Source organism: Aotus nancymaae, unplaced genomic scaffold, assembly GCF_030222135.1.
Source record: "Aotus nancymaae isolate 86718 unplaced genomic scaffold, 86718_ANA_hifiasm-v0.15.2.pri h1tg000006l, whole genome shotgun sequence".
Taxonomy (NCBI): domain Eukaryota; kingdom Metazoa; phylum Chordata; class Mammalia; order Primates; family Aotidae; genus Aotus; species Aotus nancymaae.
In genome coordinates, this window is record NW_026988417.1 from 91034743 (window position 1) to 91054372 (window position 19630).

At 35.7% G+C, this 19630-nt stretch overlaps 1 protein-coding gene across 6 annotated transcripts in view; it reads left to right on the forward strand.

The window, feature by feature from the left end:
* The window catches only part of RAP1GDS1 (Rap1 GTPase-GDP dissociation stimulator 1), a 195143-nt gene that overhangs the window by 82163 nt on the left and 93350 nt on the right, over positions 1-19630 (forward strand). For 5 of the 6 annotated variants that reach the window (XM_021666785.2, XM_021666783.2, XM_021666784.2 and 2 more), the window contains exon 3: positions 12691-12813. In XM_021666785.2, coding sequence (XP_021522460.1) covers positions 12691-12813 — 123 coding nt within the window. Of the gene's footprint in view, positions 1-12690; positions 12872-19630 lie in introns of those variants that run through there. The other variant, XM_064369428.1, reaches the window with a different exon arrangement.

The window sequence follows — 19630 nt, forward strand, 5'->3', positions numbered from 1 at the left end:
CCTTTTCTGCCTTTATTAGGGTTTTTTGTTTGTTTTTAAACACAGGTGACTCCATTTTTATTTGGACAACTTTCAAGTTGTATAGATTTGGAAAATATGAAAAAACAAAGTTTTTATTTTTTATTTTACAAAATTTGAATTATTTCACATAAATGTTGCTTCTTTTTTAAAAAACCTTATCTTGGAGTATTTATCATGATGTTAAATATTCTTTTAAAATGATATTCTTCATGATTATATAATATTCTTTTAGATTGCTAGACTGTAGTGATAGTTATCTTTTAAGATGATACTGTGAGCCACTTGACTCTTTCTTAAGGTTAAGATTAATGTTGATTATAAGTGACTAATCCCCCCCCCCTTTTTTTTTTTTTTAGCGTTTCTGTGTACTTTTCTATTGTTTTGTTTTCCTGGAAAAGTGGAGTAATTTTGTATCACATTTGTATAAAGTAGTATTTTAAATAGATTCCTTGGATTACTCATTTTCTTAGATGCCCTATTAAGAAATGACTTAGTTGATAAATAGTGTCTAATCCTATTGGCTCAAATCCTATTGTTTGAAAATTAGCAAATTGAGGACTTAGAATGTTGCAGATGCCAAATCTCTTTATTTACTTAATATTTTTCCCTGGGGGATTTGACAATAGAATGGAGATCGATCTTTTGATGAAAATATTCCTACACTATGTTTTACGGTACCCTCATTCTCTTGGTCTGCAGTAAGAAATCTGTATTTCTTATAGGTAAATATTCATGTCTTCAGTAATTCAACTTCTTGGTGAACAATCTAGTTATATAATCTGCTTATACCACAGTCATTAACACATTTCCTCATGGTGTTTACATTCTCAATAAATATATATTATATTTTAACCATGTAACTTAAATTTTTTAGCAACTGCTTTATGACCTACTCAGTGGTAACTTTAAAGAAAATAATCAAACTAGCAGATCTCCCTGCTTATTCTAGTGATGATTTTCATACACATAATTTCTCCCACTCCCACATCCTACATTATCCCTGGAATTGAAATGAGTACAAGACTATCACAATAATTTACTGTAATTTTATAAAATGAATCTCATAACTTAGTTTTTTAGTGAGATCTGTTTCTGATGGTGAATCATTGTATAAATGGGTTTTTGTTCTGATATCTTTCTTTTCCTGACTGCATATGTCCTTTTTTAAAAAAACTCTTGCATTTCATGTTCCCTTTGTTTATTTAAGCCCCTCAATCAATTTTCTTCATTGGGGGAAAAAGTTGTCATCAGTGAAAGATGGTTATTTTTAAAATTCTCATCCCTGCCACTCCCACTTTATATACTTCCATTTTCTTTTAGAAACATTAATTTCTCATTTGTCTGGCCCTTACTTTAATCTGTTTATACTCAGCATATTTCTTTTCTGTGTTTTCATTCTGTTTTTTTTTTTTTCCCCCCTTCAGATAGAGTCTCGCTTTGTTGCTCAGGCTAGAGTGCAGTGACATGATCTCAGTTCGCTCCTCTGCCTCCCGGGTTCAAGCGATTCTCCTGCCTCAGCCTCTAAGTAGCTGGGATTACAGGCATCTACCACCATGCCCAACTAATTTTTGTATTTTTAATAGAGATGGGGTTTCACCATGTTGGCCAGGCTGGTCTTGAACTCCTGACCTCAGCTGATCAGCCTGCTTTGGCCTCCCAAAGTGTTGGGATTACAGCTGTGAGCCACCGTTCCCATTCTTCAGTCTGTTTAAGCCTCCTTCATTCTTTGTATACTTAGTTGCCTTTCTCTCATTTAATCGCTGCCTCAGTTTAGCTATCCCCAAATACTATACATCTCTTTCTCATGCAATTGTCTTACCTTAGTTCTTACTCTTGTAAAATGTGTTACATAAAAATATTTTTCGCATAGTAATTTGGCAGATCAGATCCAAGTATAGTAATCAATATAAAGTTCTAAATGACAGTTGTAGGAAGAAGAGCATTGGACAAGGAATCACAAAAACTGGCTTCTTATTCCTTTTCTATAATCTTATATGGACTTATTTGTTAAATGAAGAACATGACCTATCATCCCTATCTCAGATGGCTTTTAAAATGAAGAGATTAATATGTTTGAAAATGCTTTGAAAATTTTTAAAAATTCTCTTAATAAAAAATTAAGACAGTGTTTATGGAAGTCAGATAACATTAAAAAGATTGAATAGCTTTTAATCAGATACCTTTTAATGAGAACAGTATGAGTCTCATGAGTAGGAAATAGCTAAAATGGTAGGGTGTGGGGGGTGGCATTTCAGAGAGGGAACATCATATGCAGAAAGGAGTTATGAAATAAGATGATTAATATGGATTACTATAAGTAATTTAGTATGACTAGAGTGTAGGATGTCCATGGAGGAGTATCAGGAGATAGGATTAGGAAATATGGATGTGCTTAAATGTTTAATGAAAAGATATGAAGGATTACTTAAAAACTTAAAGGAATGACATAAACTTTGCATTTCCAGAAGTTTATTCTTATACTATTGTAGATGAAAGATGGGGACAGGGCAGGGGAGGCAAATTGGAGTTGGGGATACTTGAGGAAGCTGTTGCCTTTAACAAAGGTCAGAACCGAGAACTTGTAGTAATATGAATGTATAAGGTAAAAAGATATATGCAAAAGACAATAGTGTAATGGAATCTATGGACCTATGTTTTGATTAAATGTGGGTGGCAGGGAGCTATTTACTAAAAGAGAAAATTTTATAATTATTCTAGGACTTCTGGTTTAAATGGGTTTCCTGCCATTCACTGAGATAGAGACCAAAGTGAATTTAAAGGAAAGGGTAAATTTGATTTTGATTTTATTAAATTTGAGATATTTAGCATACATCCAAGTGCAAATGTTTTGTTTTCTGTTGCATAAAAGTAGAGGATTGGGGACTTGTCTCTGTGGTAAATGAAGCCTTGGGCTTAGATCAGATCACCCAAAGCAGCAAAAGGCTAACTCTCTTTGTTACACCCTATTTTAAAAATCTACCCCTTGAGAAATACACAATTCCTCAGAAACCTTTATACCCATGGCCCCGCTTTGAGTCATATTTCTGGTCCTTGTAGTTAATCCCAAGTCTGAGTCTTCAGTGAAAACCTGTCTTCTCACAATCTGCCATAAAGATCCCTAGGCCACTATTTTACCACATCTTTATTGTTCTCATAACTCTAAGTAAAACTTTAAATTTTTTTTATTACTCTAAAGCTATACTACCAATCTAATCCAAATACACTTTTAACCTAATAGAGTCTTAGTAATAGCAGTCATTATTTTTATTTTTCTAACCTGGAGCTTACTATAAATTGGTTATAAAATGCTTTTCATTAGTTTATCCTCATGAAACCTATATGCTATTATAACATTATAAATTCAGTTTATTGTAGTAGCATACCTGGAAATTCCTTCTTGGTATTTAACTGTAAAGCCAATTATTTAAATATATTAACTTGGCAGCTTTACAACTTGAGGCTTTCTCAAATTATAACCTTACATTGTGAGTTCCCTCCCATTCTTCTTACTCCCTCCTTTGTAATACTTTGATTGGCCTTGAGGAATTGTGTGAGTTGTGGTTTAGCTTCTGCTCATATGACTTTATAGCCTGGTTTCGTGATTTACTCTTCTTTCAAGTTTCTCTGGCCTGATTGCCCAGTTTTCCTTTGCTTTTCTATATCTGGCAGTGTCTTAACTAAGCTTCCTCCTTGCCACCGGGAGGTCAACTGGAGTGAGGACACAGGGCTTCAGGGACAGAATGAGTGCTGGAAGAACTCTAAGGGCTATTGTGATGGATATGTTATGACTCCTGCCTCAGCTCCCACAAATACACTTTAAAGTAGTAATTGCCCATCATATATGGGTCCTTCAAAATTCAAGGACTGCCAGCTGCGTTTAATTTGTCGGCATTCTTAAACATTTTTATGACTGCACCTAAATGTGAAGGAGGAGAAGATGTTAAATTTATTCCTGCAAACATTTAAAAGGAGTGTGGTTAAAATGTCAATAGTAGTCTGGCGGCAGATAGTGAAGAGTCTACCTTTTTTAAAAAAAGAAGGCTCCTGATCACAATGCATGGTTTTTAGACTTGTTTTTTGTTTGTTTGTTTTTTTAACAAGTAACCATTCATTTGGATATGCAAACATCGACCTGTGACTACTTCTTAATGCTGTTTTAAATTGTTTCAAGAGTGTTTACAGATATCTGAGAATATCCTCAGTTCACAGGTCAGTATACATTTTGAGATACAGTGTAATGCCAGTGCAAAAAATATACGAAATGAAGTTAAAACTTTGTAGTTTATATAAGTTAGAATAGCTATTATTAAAAAGTAAAAATATAACAGATGGTAGTGAGGTTGCAGAGAAAAGGGAATGCTTATACATTGCTGGTGGGCATGTAAATAGTTCAGCCATTGTGGAAATTAGTTTCGTAATTTTATGAAGAACTTAAAACAGGACTGCCATTCTACTCAGCAATTGTATTATTGGGTATGTACCCAAAAAACAGAAATTATTCTACCATAAAGACACAAAGATGAGAGAGATCCAAGATGGCCGATGACTAGCAGCTCAGGATTGTAGCTCCCAGTGAAAGCGCAGAGAACGAGAGGATGCCACACTTTCAGACGAATTTTTGCTCACGGACTAGGAGATTCCCAGCGGAGGAGCCCCATGGGTCGCCAGCGCGACTCTTGTGGCCGGCGCAGCGGTTCCCGGTGCAGAGTAAATGGGACTGGGTCCTCTTTTGGTCAACGTTTGGAGCTCCAGGAAGGCAGAGTCGCCTATCCAGCTGATTGAAAAAGGGACTCAAGAGGGAAGCCAGACCAGAGATTCCCGGGCAGAAAGGCACCATGAATCTTAACGGCACTGTTTAAGCTGGCACAGGGGGTTGCTCAGATTCCGGCGCTGGGAATCAACAAGTTGGATGTCCACTCAGAGACCTAATTTGAAAGTCGGTAATTACAAAGACGACAGGTGGATAAATTTACAATGATGGGAAGAAACTGGCGTAAAAAGACTGAGAATACCCAAAATCAGAATGCCTCTCCCTCTACAGGGGATCACAGTTCCTCATAAACAAGCGAACAAATCCTGATGGAGAACGAGTGCGTTCCAATAACAGAATTAAGCTTCAGAAGGTGGATAATAAGAAACTTCTGTGAGTTAAAAGAACATGTTCTAGCCCAATGTAAAGAAACTAAGAACCTTGAAAAAAGGTTTGACGAAATTCTAACAAGAATAGACAATTTAGAGAGGAATATAAGTGAATTAATGGAACTGAAGAATACAATACGAGAACTCCGCGAAGTATGCACAAGTTTTAACAGTTGAATTGATCAAGCAGAAGAAAGGATATCAGAGGTCAAAGACCAACTTAATGAAATGAAACGAGAAGACAAGATTAGAGAAGAAAGAGTAAAAAGGAATGAGCAAGGTTTCCAAGAAATATGGGACTATGTGAAAAGACCTAATTTGATAGGTATACCTGAGTGTCATGAAGAGAATGAATCCAAGCTGGAAAATATTCTTCAGGATACTATTCAGGAAAACTTTCCTAACCTAGTAAGGTAGGACAATACCCAACTCCAGGTAATACAGAGAACACCACAAAGATATTCCTCAAGTAGAGCAACCCCAAGACACATAATTGTTAGATTCACCAGAGTTCAAATAAAGGAGAAAATCCTAAGGGCAGCTGGAGAGAAATGTCAGGTTACCCATAAACGGAAGCCTATCAGACTCACAGCAGATCTTTCAGCAGAAACCTTACAAACTAGAAGAGAGTGGGAGTCAATATTCAATATCCTCAAAGAAAAGAATTTTCAACCCAGAATCTCATATCCAGCCAAACTAAGCTTCATAAGTGAAGGAAAAATAAAATTTTTCACGAACAAGCAAGCACTTAGAGATTTCATCACCACCAGGCCTGCTTTACAAGATACACAGAAAGGAACAACCAGTATCAGTCATCCCAAAAACTTACCAAAAGGTAAAAAGTATTTCCATAATGAAGAATCTATATCAACTAATGGGAAAAATAGCCAGCTAGCATTAAACTACAATATTAAACTCACAAATATCAATATTAATCCTAAATTTAAATGGATTAAATGCCCCAATGAAAGACACAGACAGGCAAATTGAATAAAAAGTCAAAACCCATCAGTATGCTGTATCCAGATCCATCTCATAAGCAAAGACACACTAAGACTCAAAACAAAGGGTTGGTGGAAGACTTACCAATCAAATGGAGAGCAAAAAAAAAAAAAAATAGGAGTTGTAACTTTCATCTCTGACAAAATAGACTTTAATAGTAACAAAGACTAAAAGAAACAAAGAAGGACATTACATAATGGTAAAAGGATCAATGCAACAACAGGAGTCAATGATCATAAATATATATGCACCCAATATAGGAAGACCCAGATACATAAGACAAGTTCTTAATGACTTATAAAGAGACTTGGACTCTCCGTACAATAATAGCGGAAGACTTTGACGCCACATTGTTATTATTCGACGGATCAATGAGATAGAAAATTAACAGGGACATCTATGATTTGAACTCAGACCTGGAACAAGTAAACTTAGTGAATACTTGTAGAATTCTTCACCCCAGGTCCACAGAACACACATTTTTCTCAGTATCACATTACACCTATTTTGAAAGTGACCACATAATTGGAAGTAAATCACTCTTCAGCATTTGCATAGCATTTCACAGACTTAAATGAAATATTGGTTGGCTGTTTATTTGTTATTTTCTTCCCTTATTCCTTCCTGTCTTCGCTGTTAAGCACAATGATCGGCACAAAAGAGGTTTTTAATACCTATTTTTAGATTGCATTCCAGCCTGGGCAATAGAGCAAGACTGCTGTTCTCTCTCACCCTTTCTCTTTCTCTTTCTTTCTTTCTTCAAAAAAAAAAAAAAAAAAGACACACACACACATGTGCTCAGTACATATACACCATGGAATACTACACAGTCATAAAAATGGATGAGATTATGTCCTTTACAGCAACATAGATGGAGCTGTAGGTCATTATCCTAAGCAAACTAACTCAGGAACAACAAACCGAAGACCACACATTCTCACTTAAATGGGAGCTGCCAGGCATGGTGGTTCATGCCTGTAATCCCAGCACTTGGGGAGGCTAAGGTAGGTAGATCACTTGAGGCCAGGAGTTCAAGACCAGCCTGGCCAACATAGCAAACGCCATGTCTACTAAAAAATACAAAAATTAGCTGGATGTTGGAGCGCACACCTGTAATCCCAGCTGCTTGTGAGGCTGTGGCATGAGAATTGCTTGAACCCAGGAGGCAGAGGTTGCAGTGAGCTGAGATCGCACCACTTCACTCCAGCCTAGTTGAAAGAGTGAGACTCTGTCTCAAAAAATAAAAATATAAATAAAAAACATATATATATGTATATATAGGTAAATATATATATATATAAATGTGGGAGCCAAACATTGAGTACATATGGCACTGGGACCTACTTGAGGAGAGAGGGTGGAAGGAAGCTGAGTATTGGAAACTATGTATCAGGTACTATGCTTATTACCTGAGTTACTAAACAATCTTTGAGAGAGATCCAAGATGGCTGATCACTAGCAGCTCGGGCTCATAGTTCCCAGTGAAAGCGCAGAGAACGAGAGGACGCCACACTTTCAGATGAATTTTTGTTGCTCACGGACCAGGAGATTCCCAGCAGAGGAGCCCCACGGGTCGCCAGGGCAACTCTTGTGGCCGGCGTGGCGGTTTTGCTGGCGCCTTAGCGCGCCAGTTCTTGGTGCAGAGACCAGAGATTCCCGGGCAGAAAAGCACCATCAATCTTAACACCGCTGTTTTGGCCGGTGCAGTGGATTGCTCAGATTTCGGCGCTGGGAATCAACAAGTTGGACGTCTGCTCAGAGACCTAGTTAGAAAGTCGGAATTACAAAGACGACAGATGGATAAATATATAATGAAGGGAAGAAACCAGCCTAAAAAGGCAGAGAATACTCAAAATCAGAATGCCTCTCCCTCTACAGGGGATCGCAATTCCTCATCAGTAACGGAACAAGGCTTAATAGATTACGAGTGTGTTCCAATAACAGAAGCAGGTTTCAAAACGTGGGTGATAAGAAACTTCTGTGAATTAAAAGAACTTGTTCTAACCCAATGCAAAGAAACTAAGAACCTTGAAAAAAGGTTTGACGAAATGTTAACGAGAATGGACAATTTAGAGAAGAATATAAGTGAATTGATGGAGCTGAAAAACACAACACGAGAACTTCGCGAAGCATGCACAAGTTTAAACAGTCGAATTGATCAAGTAGAAGAAAGGATATCAGAAGTTGAGAACCAGCTCAGTGAAATGAAACGAGAAGACAAGATTGAAGAAAAAAGGATGAAAAGGAATGAGCAAAGTCTCCAGGAAATATGGGACTATGTGAAAAGACCTAATTTACGTTTGATAGGTGTACCTGAATGTGACGAAGAGAAGGAATCCAAGTTGGAAAATACTCTTCAGAATATCGTTCAGGAAAACTTTCCCAACCTAGCAAGACAGGGTAATATTCAACTCCAGGTAATACAGAGAACACCACAAAGATATTCTTCAAGAAGACCAACCCCAAGGCACATAATCGTCAGATTTATTAGGGTTGAAATGAAGGAGAAAATACTAAGGGCAGCCAGAGAGAAATGTCAGGTTACCCATAAAGGGAAACCTATCAGACTTAGAGCAGATCTCTCAGCAGAAACCCTACAAGCCAGAAAAGAGTGGGGACCAATATTTAATATCCTTAAAGAAAAGAACTTTCAACCCACAATTTCCTATCCAGCCAAACTAAGCTTTATAATCGAAGGAAAAATTAAATCTTTTGTGAACAAACAAGTACTTAGAGACTTCACCACCACCAGGCCTGCTTTACAAGAGCTTCTGAAAGAAGCACTATACATATAAAGGAACAACCAATATCAGCCTTTCCAAAAATATATCAAAAAGCGAAGAGCATTAACACAATGAAAAATTTACACTAACTAATGGGCAAAACAGCCAGCTAGCATCAAATGCCAGTATTAAACTTATATATATTCTAATCAGATAAAAAGCCAAAACCCATTGGTATGCTGCATCCAGACCCATCTCACATGCAACTATACACAAAGACTCAAAACAAAGAAAAGGAGGAAGATTTATCAACCAATCAGAGAGTAAAAATAAACAAACAAAAAGCAGGAGATGCAATTCTCGCCTCTGATAAAGTAGACTTTAAAGCAACAAAGAGCAAAAGAGGCAAAGAAGGACATTATATAATGGCAAAAGGATCAATGTAACAAAAAGAGCTAACGATTTTATAGATCAACGAGACAGAAAATTAACAAGGACATTCAGGACTTGAACTCAGACCTGGAACAAGTAAACTTAATAAACATTTATAGAACTCTCCACTTCAAATATACAAAACATACATTACCACCTCACACTTATTCCAAAAGTGGCTACATAATTGGAAGTAAATCACTCCTCAGTAATCGCATAGCATTTCATATGTTTAAATGAAATATTGATTGGCTGCTTGTTTGTTATTTTCTTCCCTTATTCCTTCCTGTTTACATCAAGTATAATTATTGGTATAAAAGAGGTTTTCAATACCCATTACTGGACTGCATTCTAGCCTGGGCAAGAAAGCAACACTCCCATTCTCTCTCTCTCTCTTTCTCTTCCTTTTTCTTCCTCTTCTTCATTTTTTTTCTTTCTTTCTTTCAAAAAAAAAACTCCTCCCAAGTGTGGGCCTGTGGCTTAGTTGATACACCATACGTTTTCCCCCTCTCTAAATGGAATGTGGTATAGTCCCTCTTTCTGAGCCTCTGTGGCCTTGCAAAATCAGGGAAACACCTTTTTCTGCCTGGGCCCAGTCTCACCTTCCTCTCCTCTTCATCTTGACAAAAAAAAAAAAAAAAAAAAATGCCACACTACAGCAGTATATTATAAATATATTATATATTATATATATATTACAACCAATTAACCTACACATCATCTAGAGTTGCTTTACTCTTGGTATTGTACATTCTATGGGTTTTGACAAACGTATAATGACATGTATCTTTTTTTTTTTTTCTTGAGATAGACTCTCTCTGTCACCCAGGCTGGAGTGTAGTGGCACGGTCTCGGCTCACTGCAACTCTGCCTCCCAAGTTCAAGCAAGTCTACTGCCTCAGCCTCCCAAGTGTCTGGGATTACAGGCACGCACTACCACCCCTGGCTAATTTTTATATTTTTAGTGGAGATGAAGTTCATGCTGTTAGCCAGACTGGTGGATCCATTATTATAGTATCATACAGAATAGTTTCACTGCCCCAAAAATTCTCTGTGTGACATATATTTATCTCCTGCTCCCCACATCCTTGACAACTACTAATGTTTTTATTGTCTGCTAAGTTTTGCCTTTTCCAGAAGGTCATATAGTTGGAATCATAAAACCTAAAAAAAAAAAAAAAACAAACAAACAAAAAAAACAATCTTTACACTGAATCCCCATGACACGCCATTTACCTATATAACAAACCTACACAGGTACCCTAAACCTAAAATAAAAGTTTAAGAAATAAAAAAATACACTTTATTTATTGGACAGTGGTATTTTAGTGATAAATACAAATTTGTCTTTTGCTTTTTTATGTCAAAGAAAAATGGTAGTTCCCAGACATTTACATTCTAAACCTATATAGAAATCTGCATGCTAGCAGATAAAAAGAATTCTTGTTAGATTTTTCTAAATTTTAAGTCAGATTTATATGAAAAATTAGGTTATATTTTTTCCTTTTATTTCTTTGGTAATAGCAATGAAAATACTATTTTAAATTTCTGGATTCATGTTTAGTACAGCTATTCTCCCTGGATTTAATTCGTGGAGTATCATTTGAGTGAAAGAGTTAGCAGTGTTTTATTTTGTTTTCCTCTTGCCCCTGACATTCTACTCTGATATTAAGCCATTCTTTTATAGTTAAATGAGACATGCGTGGGTGATAGGCAGTTAACTGCTCGCCTCCACACATACAAATGCCTCGGTTTCATATCTAATCATGATTCATGCCTTATGCCAGACTCTTGCTGTCATCCCAGTACCAGCAGATGGTGGGGCTAGACCCCTGGGGCAGTATGACTGAGTGTTCTAAGGTTATGTATTTTCTGGTAGCAATGGTCAGAGAAGGAAAGATTTTAACATGGCACATTAAGTTTAACTCTTTATGGCTTTTTGCTTTAAAAAAAAAAAAGGATCTTAGATGTCCCATTTTCAAGTGATACCTTAAAAACTTTTTTTTTAGTCCAGTAAAATAAAAGCACAAACTGGAGTGTTGCCATTGTTTAACTCCAAATCCTGGTAGTCAGGGGGTACATGGAACAGTGGTTTTTTCACTTTCCTCAAAGCTATGGTTAGAAATACATTTTACATACAGTACATATATACTTATAGGCACATATACATCTGCATACCATAATTCAAACCAAAATTTCAATAATAGTGTTTGACCTTACCACGTGCAATTTTTTTCTCTTCTTTTTTGTTGTTGTAGATGTTGTTAATTATTTCTCTCTTTTTAACCAGTTTCTGGTCTTCATTCCCCAAGTGGATTTTAGTGCTCACTAATGGATTGGGACCCACAGTTTGAAAAACTGTATTAAACAATCAGTACTTTTTAAAGAAATATGTTACTTACTTTTTTGTGGACTTTGTCAAATTGTTAAAAATGATTTTCTTACTCTTTAATGATCACAGCAGCTGCCATTTAGTTAACAAGAAACTTTTAGGGTTTTCTGTTATTTGTATGTACATCTAAGGATCTAAAGGATGTGGAGGAGCTACATATAGAAACAAATTTCAATTGAATGTTTTAATGAGCCTTATAACCCTCTAGCTTTAAACACATGCCATTTCTCTTCATTGTTTACAAATAATTTATTTCCTTGAGCTTTTCCTTATTTTTATCTTATATTTTAATAGGTCATTCTTTCAATAACATACATGAAGTAGCTTGCTTCAATAGGCCCTTTATTTGTATTTTAACAAAAAAGGGAAAGAAATAGAGGCCTCTTGAATTTCTGTATCACCAAATAGAGTTCACAATACCATGGGTTTTTGTAATGTACTGTTTCCCGTCTTCATTAATGGTGGTGTGAATGAGTTGTATGAAAAACATAGGAGTCATGGACCATATAATCACCTCGACTCTCACTTATTCATTCCATATAAAATGATAGGAAGTGAGTTTTTTGTCTATATGATTGCTATTTTTTAAAGTTGCTATAGCATTATACGGAACCATAGAGTTGATATAATCACTCTTAGAATTCAGAAGAGATATAGAAAAAAGCATTTCTATTCTGAATAGACAGGGTTAGAACTAACATTGAGAGTAAGTTTGGTATGCAAATGATATATTCAGAAGGAACTTCTGTAAAGTCTGTTAATAAACAAAATATTATCAAGTGTTTTGTGCAGATTAAAACTCAAGATAAAAGCAGCTTATGGAGCAGAAGGTAATTTTATATAAACACATATATTTGAATGTATACTGAAACTAATTTCTATTATGGGTGGGAAAAATTCTTGAAGAATTTATTGTAGAAACAGTTGTCAGTGTTAGCATTAAAGATTTTCATTGAAGCTCTTTGTATGTATCTCTTGTAGATATGGAAACAAGTGAAAAAATCCAAGCAAGTGGAATACTTCAGCTGTTTGCAAGTCTGTTGACTCCACAGTCTTCCTTCAAAGCCAAAGTAGCTAACATCGTAGCAGAAGTAGCCAAAAATGGTGAGGTTTACCTCAAGAACTTTTCTGCTGGGAACATCTTCAGTTTTACATCTTACTTGTCAGTATGCTTTATTCATTTATGTTTTAATTTTGTAGATTAGACATTTTTAATTTTTATCTTTTGTTCAACTCTTCATGTAATTGTTTTAAATGACTATAGTTATAGTCATTCACACATGTCCCATTTGATAACCCATTCTTTCTCAGTAGAATTATGGGAAAGCTCTGCTACCCTCAACTATACTTGTGTTATTTATTACTTTGAATATGAGATTCTTAAATTTGCCACTGAGTCATTTATCTTTTTTGTCATAAGAGATAATATATTTTTAAATGTTTATGTTTCTTTGTGTTATATCCATATAAACTCACTGTTCTTTTTTAGTTTTGCCTATTGTTCTGACATTGGCACTTGACTTTAGTATAGTGGGAATATATGTTCTATTTTCTGCACTCACCTTTGTGGAAAACATATATTTCTTAAGTTTCCATGTAAGTTCCATTTTTCTTAAGTTTTCATGTAAGAATACTCTGGAAAAAAAATAATGACAAAGTTTGGAATACTTAATCCATCACATTGTGTACTGTGTATACACTGAGAGATTCTTTTTTTTTTTTGTTAGATGAAGTCTTGCTCTGTCATCAGGCTGGAGTGCAATAGTGCAATCTTGGCTCACTGCAAGCTGCGCCTCCTGGGTTCAAGCGATTCTTCCACCTCAGCCTCCTGAGTAGCTGGGACTACAGGCACATGCCACCAGGCATGGCTAATTTTTTTTGTATTTTTAGTAGAGATGGGGTTTCACCATGTTGGCCAGGATGGTCTCGATCTCTTGACCTCGTGATCCACCCGCCTCAGCCTCCCAAAGTGCTGGGATTACAGGCGTGAGCCACCGAGCCCGGCTTGAGAGATTCTTTGGATGAATTATATCATAGCATAAATATTTGCATATGGTCATGCAAATTCAGTCAGTTTTGAGGAAAACACTGAATTTCTAAAGCAATTTTTAAGCATAAGAGAAGGTCATACTATATATAATACCTTTAATGTGCCTCAGTTTGTCAGTTTTACATTATTTTTTAGCCTTTTATTTAATATGTTTCATATATTATTCTTTAAAGCAAAAGAATTTAAAAATTCTGGCTTCATTTGTTTAATTATCATGGCAGGTGGCTTTGTAAAGTACCAGAATATGTTGGTTTGGGCTGGTAAAACAATGTATTTTTAGGTGTGCTATCAAAAAGAAAATTGCTGTGAAACTGTGTCATTTGTGTAGAGGTTCTCAAAATGCATTGCAAGTTCTAGTTAGATTCTATATTGGCATATCATTTTTTGGTGGTTGTTAGAAAATTGGCCACGTATCACTCTTATATGTCACATCTAAGAAGCAGATGTACTTTGAAAATGAATTCTTTCCAGACATGGCTTGTTAAGCTGGACCTGGACCATCCCCTGTCTGAATTAGCTTAGATACAAAGCATCTTGGTTTTTAAGAAGAAGTCTTTTAACTTTGTTAGAGTCACAATATAGATTTCCAGAAATCAAGGTAGAGATTCCACAATTTTTATCTTAAAATCCTTTTTTTAAGTGTTCTTGTATTGAACAGATTTTTGTGAAGTGAATTGCCATTCCTATATGCTCTTACTTAATAATATTCCTCATAATGCTCTGTCACAATTTCATGACAACTCTGCTGTGAAGAGTTTCTTCTGGTTATACTCTAGTAGATGACAGCTATGTTCTAAAGATATAATAGAATTTCTAATGTTTATACTTTTAATCAGAGGCCAATAAAGGGCATATCACTAACCTCCACTGGTTAAAATAAATAGGATACATTGGTATATTGGTATATTTATTACTCTATGACCACATTGCTTTTTTAAGTAATTGGCTGAGAAAGTGGACCGGAATCTTGTTGAGTGGTTTTTTTAGGGTTTTTTGAGACAAGATCTTGCTGTGTCGCCCAGGCTGAAGTGTAGTGGCAGGATCACGGTTCACTCCAGCCTTGACCTCTTGGGCCCAAGCAATCCTCCCACCTCAGCTTCCTGAGTAGCTGGACCATAGGCATGTACCACCATGCCTGGCTAATTTTTTAATTATTATAATCTTTTGCAGAGACAGGGTCTCTCTATGTTGCCCAGGCTTATCTTGAACTCCTGGGCTCAAGGGATCCTCCCATCTCGGCCTCCCAAAGTGCTGGGATTACAGACGTAAGCTATTGCGCCTGGCCACTGAGTGTTCTTTTCAAAACAAGTACATATCTTCAGAAATGCAACCTGATGCAACATAGTATACTCATTGGGCATTTATTTCCTGTTAGAAATTGACAGTGAAAAAGATTGTATGAACCAGAGAATATGAGGTTGGAAGTTAAATTGTTCATCTTTACTCTGCTGTGCACAGAGGAGAAATATTAGCATATAATTCTTAGATTCAGATAAACCCCAATAGGTTTTTGTACATACAAAAAAAAATCTTTAAAAATTAACACACCTTTTACTGACATTCAGAATTTATAGGATTTGTAAGAAGTTCCATGGGTGCGTTCAATGTGGGAGGGTAGCTTTGACCATAACTTATAGTAAAAGATTTTTAGACCTTTTAAATGTATTATTCCCTTATATAATAGACTTAAGAATGATATGAGGTAAAAGGAAAAATAAGCAAGATATGATGTGTCCGTGAATATTTCAGAATTGGACTCTCAAAGTATTTAATAATAATAGTAATAGTGCTTAATGCTAGCTTTGATTTTGTGACCACATAATTTAAGTGTTATGTACATTATTTCGATCCCACATGAGTTAGGGTTATTTTATATACATGAGAGAACATGGAAGCTAAATATCTTGCCTGTCATCACACTTATGTGATAATAGTTGGATTTTGTGCACTAGTTTGTTTTCTCTCATTTTTTTTTAGTAAATGGGATTTTATGTTGGCAGTGGAATACGTAGAGGTGGTCTGAATACAGAGTAGTAGCATGCAACCTGAAAGATTGGGCTGGTAACTGACATGAAAATGTATAAAAACCAGCAAAAGTTGAAACTGCTTTATGTCTGTTGCTCTAAAGCAGTTCCCTGCCTTTGACCGTAGCAGCAGCAGACTCACCCGGGAACTTGTTAGATGCAAATTCTTGGATCCACTCACTCAGACTTACTGAATCAGGGACTCAGGAGTGGGCCCAACCATCTGTTTTAACAAGTCTTCTAGGTGATTCTGATGAGTATAAAGCTTGAGAACCAAGTTTCAGTCTAAAGCAGTACAGAATCAGTAGTTTCGATTAACATTACTCTTTTTTGTTCTTCTGTGTACTTTATCATATTGCAAAGTGTTTATCAAAACTTCCATCTGAGTGATTTTAACAAAATAGTAAAAATTTATACCCAAGAGGACCTTGGGTGAGCACTAACCGGAAACGCAGAAGTCTCCTGTTCTGTCTTATAAACTTTATTTATTTTAATTTTGCCCTCTACTCCATAATAGGCACATGTAGTACGTGTTTATTTTAGTATAAAATGCATGTGTGCCCTAGAAAAATCATTGAATAAAGTCAAGACTCCAGAAAAACACACTATGTTGTCAGGTAGCTTAAAGTATACCTTGAGACCTCAGGGTTGGAAGCTTAACCTTAGTCATTTTGTAAGAATGATCATCAGTACTTTCTTTAAAAACAAGGGCAGTACAAAGTGTGAATGAAAAATATAAATGTCACTCATTCTTTTATATTCATGCCTCATAGTTTTCCTTGTTTTTGAAAAGAAAAGCTAAGAATTAATACAGGGAGGTTATTAGAGAAAACTGAAATGTGAATATATATTATGATTTAGTCTCATAAACACTAAGGTAGACTCTACTACTTAATGTTTTTATTTGGCTTGAAAATTTTGGTTTAAAAGAGTTTTAAGGTAGCTGAAAGTGGAGAAAGTAGACTTCAGATTTTTTATTATTTGAGTATATGTGAGAGGGATATAAATCTTAGTGTATATAAAAAGAAAATAATTTTATTTTGTGGTTTTTCATCACAGCCTGTACTTTATGATGCTGCTGGATGAATATGTAATTCAAGTAGGTTTGAGAAAGTAAAAGCAAAAAAGTAAAGTGTTAACACACTAGATTTAGAAAAGAATAGAAATAACCAACAATTATTTAATGAATATATTAGTACAGTCAAAGGGAAAAACATTAGTCTTAGGTGGAAATCAACTTTTTATATTTATTGATATTGAAATAGAGCAATGCCTATTCCTTCAAACCTCTGTATTAAATTTCTATATTAACTTATATGTGTTTTGCAAAAAAAAAAAATTCTATGTTGTATAGGTAAATACACATATACAGAAATACTTAGAGGCTCCTGCTTTCTACAGCATAATGTCATCCACTAACACTGATTTCTAGTCACTGTCATATATCTCAGTTTCAGCCTCTCCCCCTTGCAGTACTGCCCTGCTCCCTGAACCAAAATTTTCGGTTCTCTGAGTTCAGATTGCCAAGAGAGAGAATCTGATTTTTGCTTTTTTTTTTTTTTAAGTTCATCACCATTGCTCTTTTTAGGAAATCTTTCAAAGTAGACCATCTCTTAAGCTACTGAGTCAGAATCCAGTCAGCTGTGAAAGGTAGCAGGTGTGAATGTAGAGAGGTGTAAGTAATAGGAACCCCTTTGAAGAAAGATGACTGTCAGCCATTCTGAAACCTCTCTAATGTAATGTGTATAACATTTTAAACATATTCTTATACATCCCTGGTATTTTTAAAAAATATATCTGTCTGAAGCATGATAACTTCATGTCTTTAAAATTAGCTAGTGAGGGCTACCACTCTTAAAGATTTTTAGAAGAATTTTTTTTTTTTTTTGCTTTATCCAGGGACTGACAGTGACTGAAAGCTGAGGAATATATATATTAGCTTTGTTTTATCTTTATATGTTTTTAAGTAAAAATGATTCCAAAGAGTTTTGATTCCATAATTTTTCTATAATTATCTATCCTCCATTATTCCAAGAATACTTGAAGCTATTGATTGTAGAGACAAAATTTTGAAAGATTGGTGTCATATAGATAAAACGTAAAAGTAAAGAAACACAGTAATTCATTAATGTTGCCATTACCTGAAGAATAACAATAACAATACAAAATAATAAGATAAACAAGTTCTATTTATGAAATGAGTGCAAATCAGACCATTCCTAAGTATTTTGTTTTAGTGGTCAATGAAATCATCTTACTGTTGGGAACCAGACATCATTCAGTGAAAAGGATAATGAACATTTGTCTTTAATACGAGTTAGTGGCATATTAATTTAGGATTTGAAATCTAGGCTAGGCATGGTGGTTCTCACCTATAATCCTAGTACTTTGGGAGGCAACAATGGGAGGATCACTTGAGACTAGAAGTTTGACACCAGCCAGGGCAGCATAGTGAAACTCTGTAAAAAAAAAAACTTGGGCAGGCATGGTGGCTCACGCCTGTAATCCCAACACTTAGAGTGGCCAAGGTGGGCAGATCACAAGGTCAGGAGTTTGAGATCTGCCTGGCCAACCTGGTGAAACCTTGTCTCTACTAAAAATACAACAGCTAGCCAGGTGTGGTGGCATGCGCCTGTAGTCCCAGCTACTCAAGAGGCAGCGGCAGGAGAATTGTTTGAATCCAGAAATGGAGGTTTCAGTGAGCTGAGACTGCACCATTGCACTCCACCCTGGGTAACAGAGCAGCAATACTCCGTCTCAAAAAAAAAAAAAATGATCTAGGCCTGGTGGTACATGTGTGTAGTTTCAGCTACTCAGGAGGCTAAGGTCAGGAAGGATCCGTTAAGCTCAAGAGTTCAAGGCTACGGTGAGCTATTATCATGCCATTGCATTCCAGCCAGGGTGAGAGGGTGAGACCTTGTCTCAAGGAAAAAAAGATTTGAAATCTATGAAGGATCTAAAGTAACTATTAACTAAAGAGGTACATAAGCAGATTGATGTGTCATCTCCTATAGATGGTCATTGAGTCCATGAACATGTATAGCATAATTTATTTTCTTAACATGAGTAGTGGGATACTTAATATTACTGAGTTTAAACCATCAATGACAAACTCAAAGTTTACTTGTTGAAATGGGAAATAATCTCAGTCTTAGAAGTTTACATTACAAGGAATTTTTAGTGATCGAGTAATAAGTAAGAAAGAGATGATAGGAATTAAATTCTTTATTTAGGGAGAGAGGAATACCTCTGTGACTTACAGCTGTCTTAGTAGGAAAAGAAGTTATCTCAGAGGTGACAGATGACAGAATAACCTATATGTTGTGCTCTAAGAATTTGAAAATGAAGGGAGAGGAAGGATTGCTTATGAGGGTACCTGTGGAACAAACTAAGGGGTAGACCACCTTGATAGTGAGAGTGAAAAGATAGTGATTTTTTAGTAGGACAGGGTATAGATAGAGAAATTAGTTCTTTATTAACTAACTTTATTGGCCAGAACTCCTTATGGTGAGTTGTGATGTCCAAAAGACAATTTGGTTATTGATTATTGGAGAACTTTGATCAGTTACATATGTCCTTATGTTTTGTAGTGGTCCATCATGAGACACTGTAAAAAAAAAAAAGTTTATGTTCAATCATGACTGTGGTGGTATCATGGAGAGTTAATACATAGAGAATGGTATGCCATAAATATAAGGAAAAAATGAGTTTGAAATTTGAGAAATCTTAATATTCAATGCTTGAGACCTGTAAATGTATGGGTACAGCAGCAGATATGAGTGAGCCATAAAATGGATTTTAATAAAGGACAGGAATGAAGATAAAGAAGTGGATGATTCCACCATAT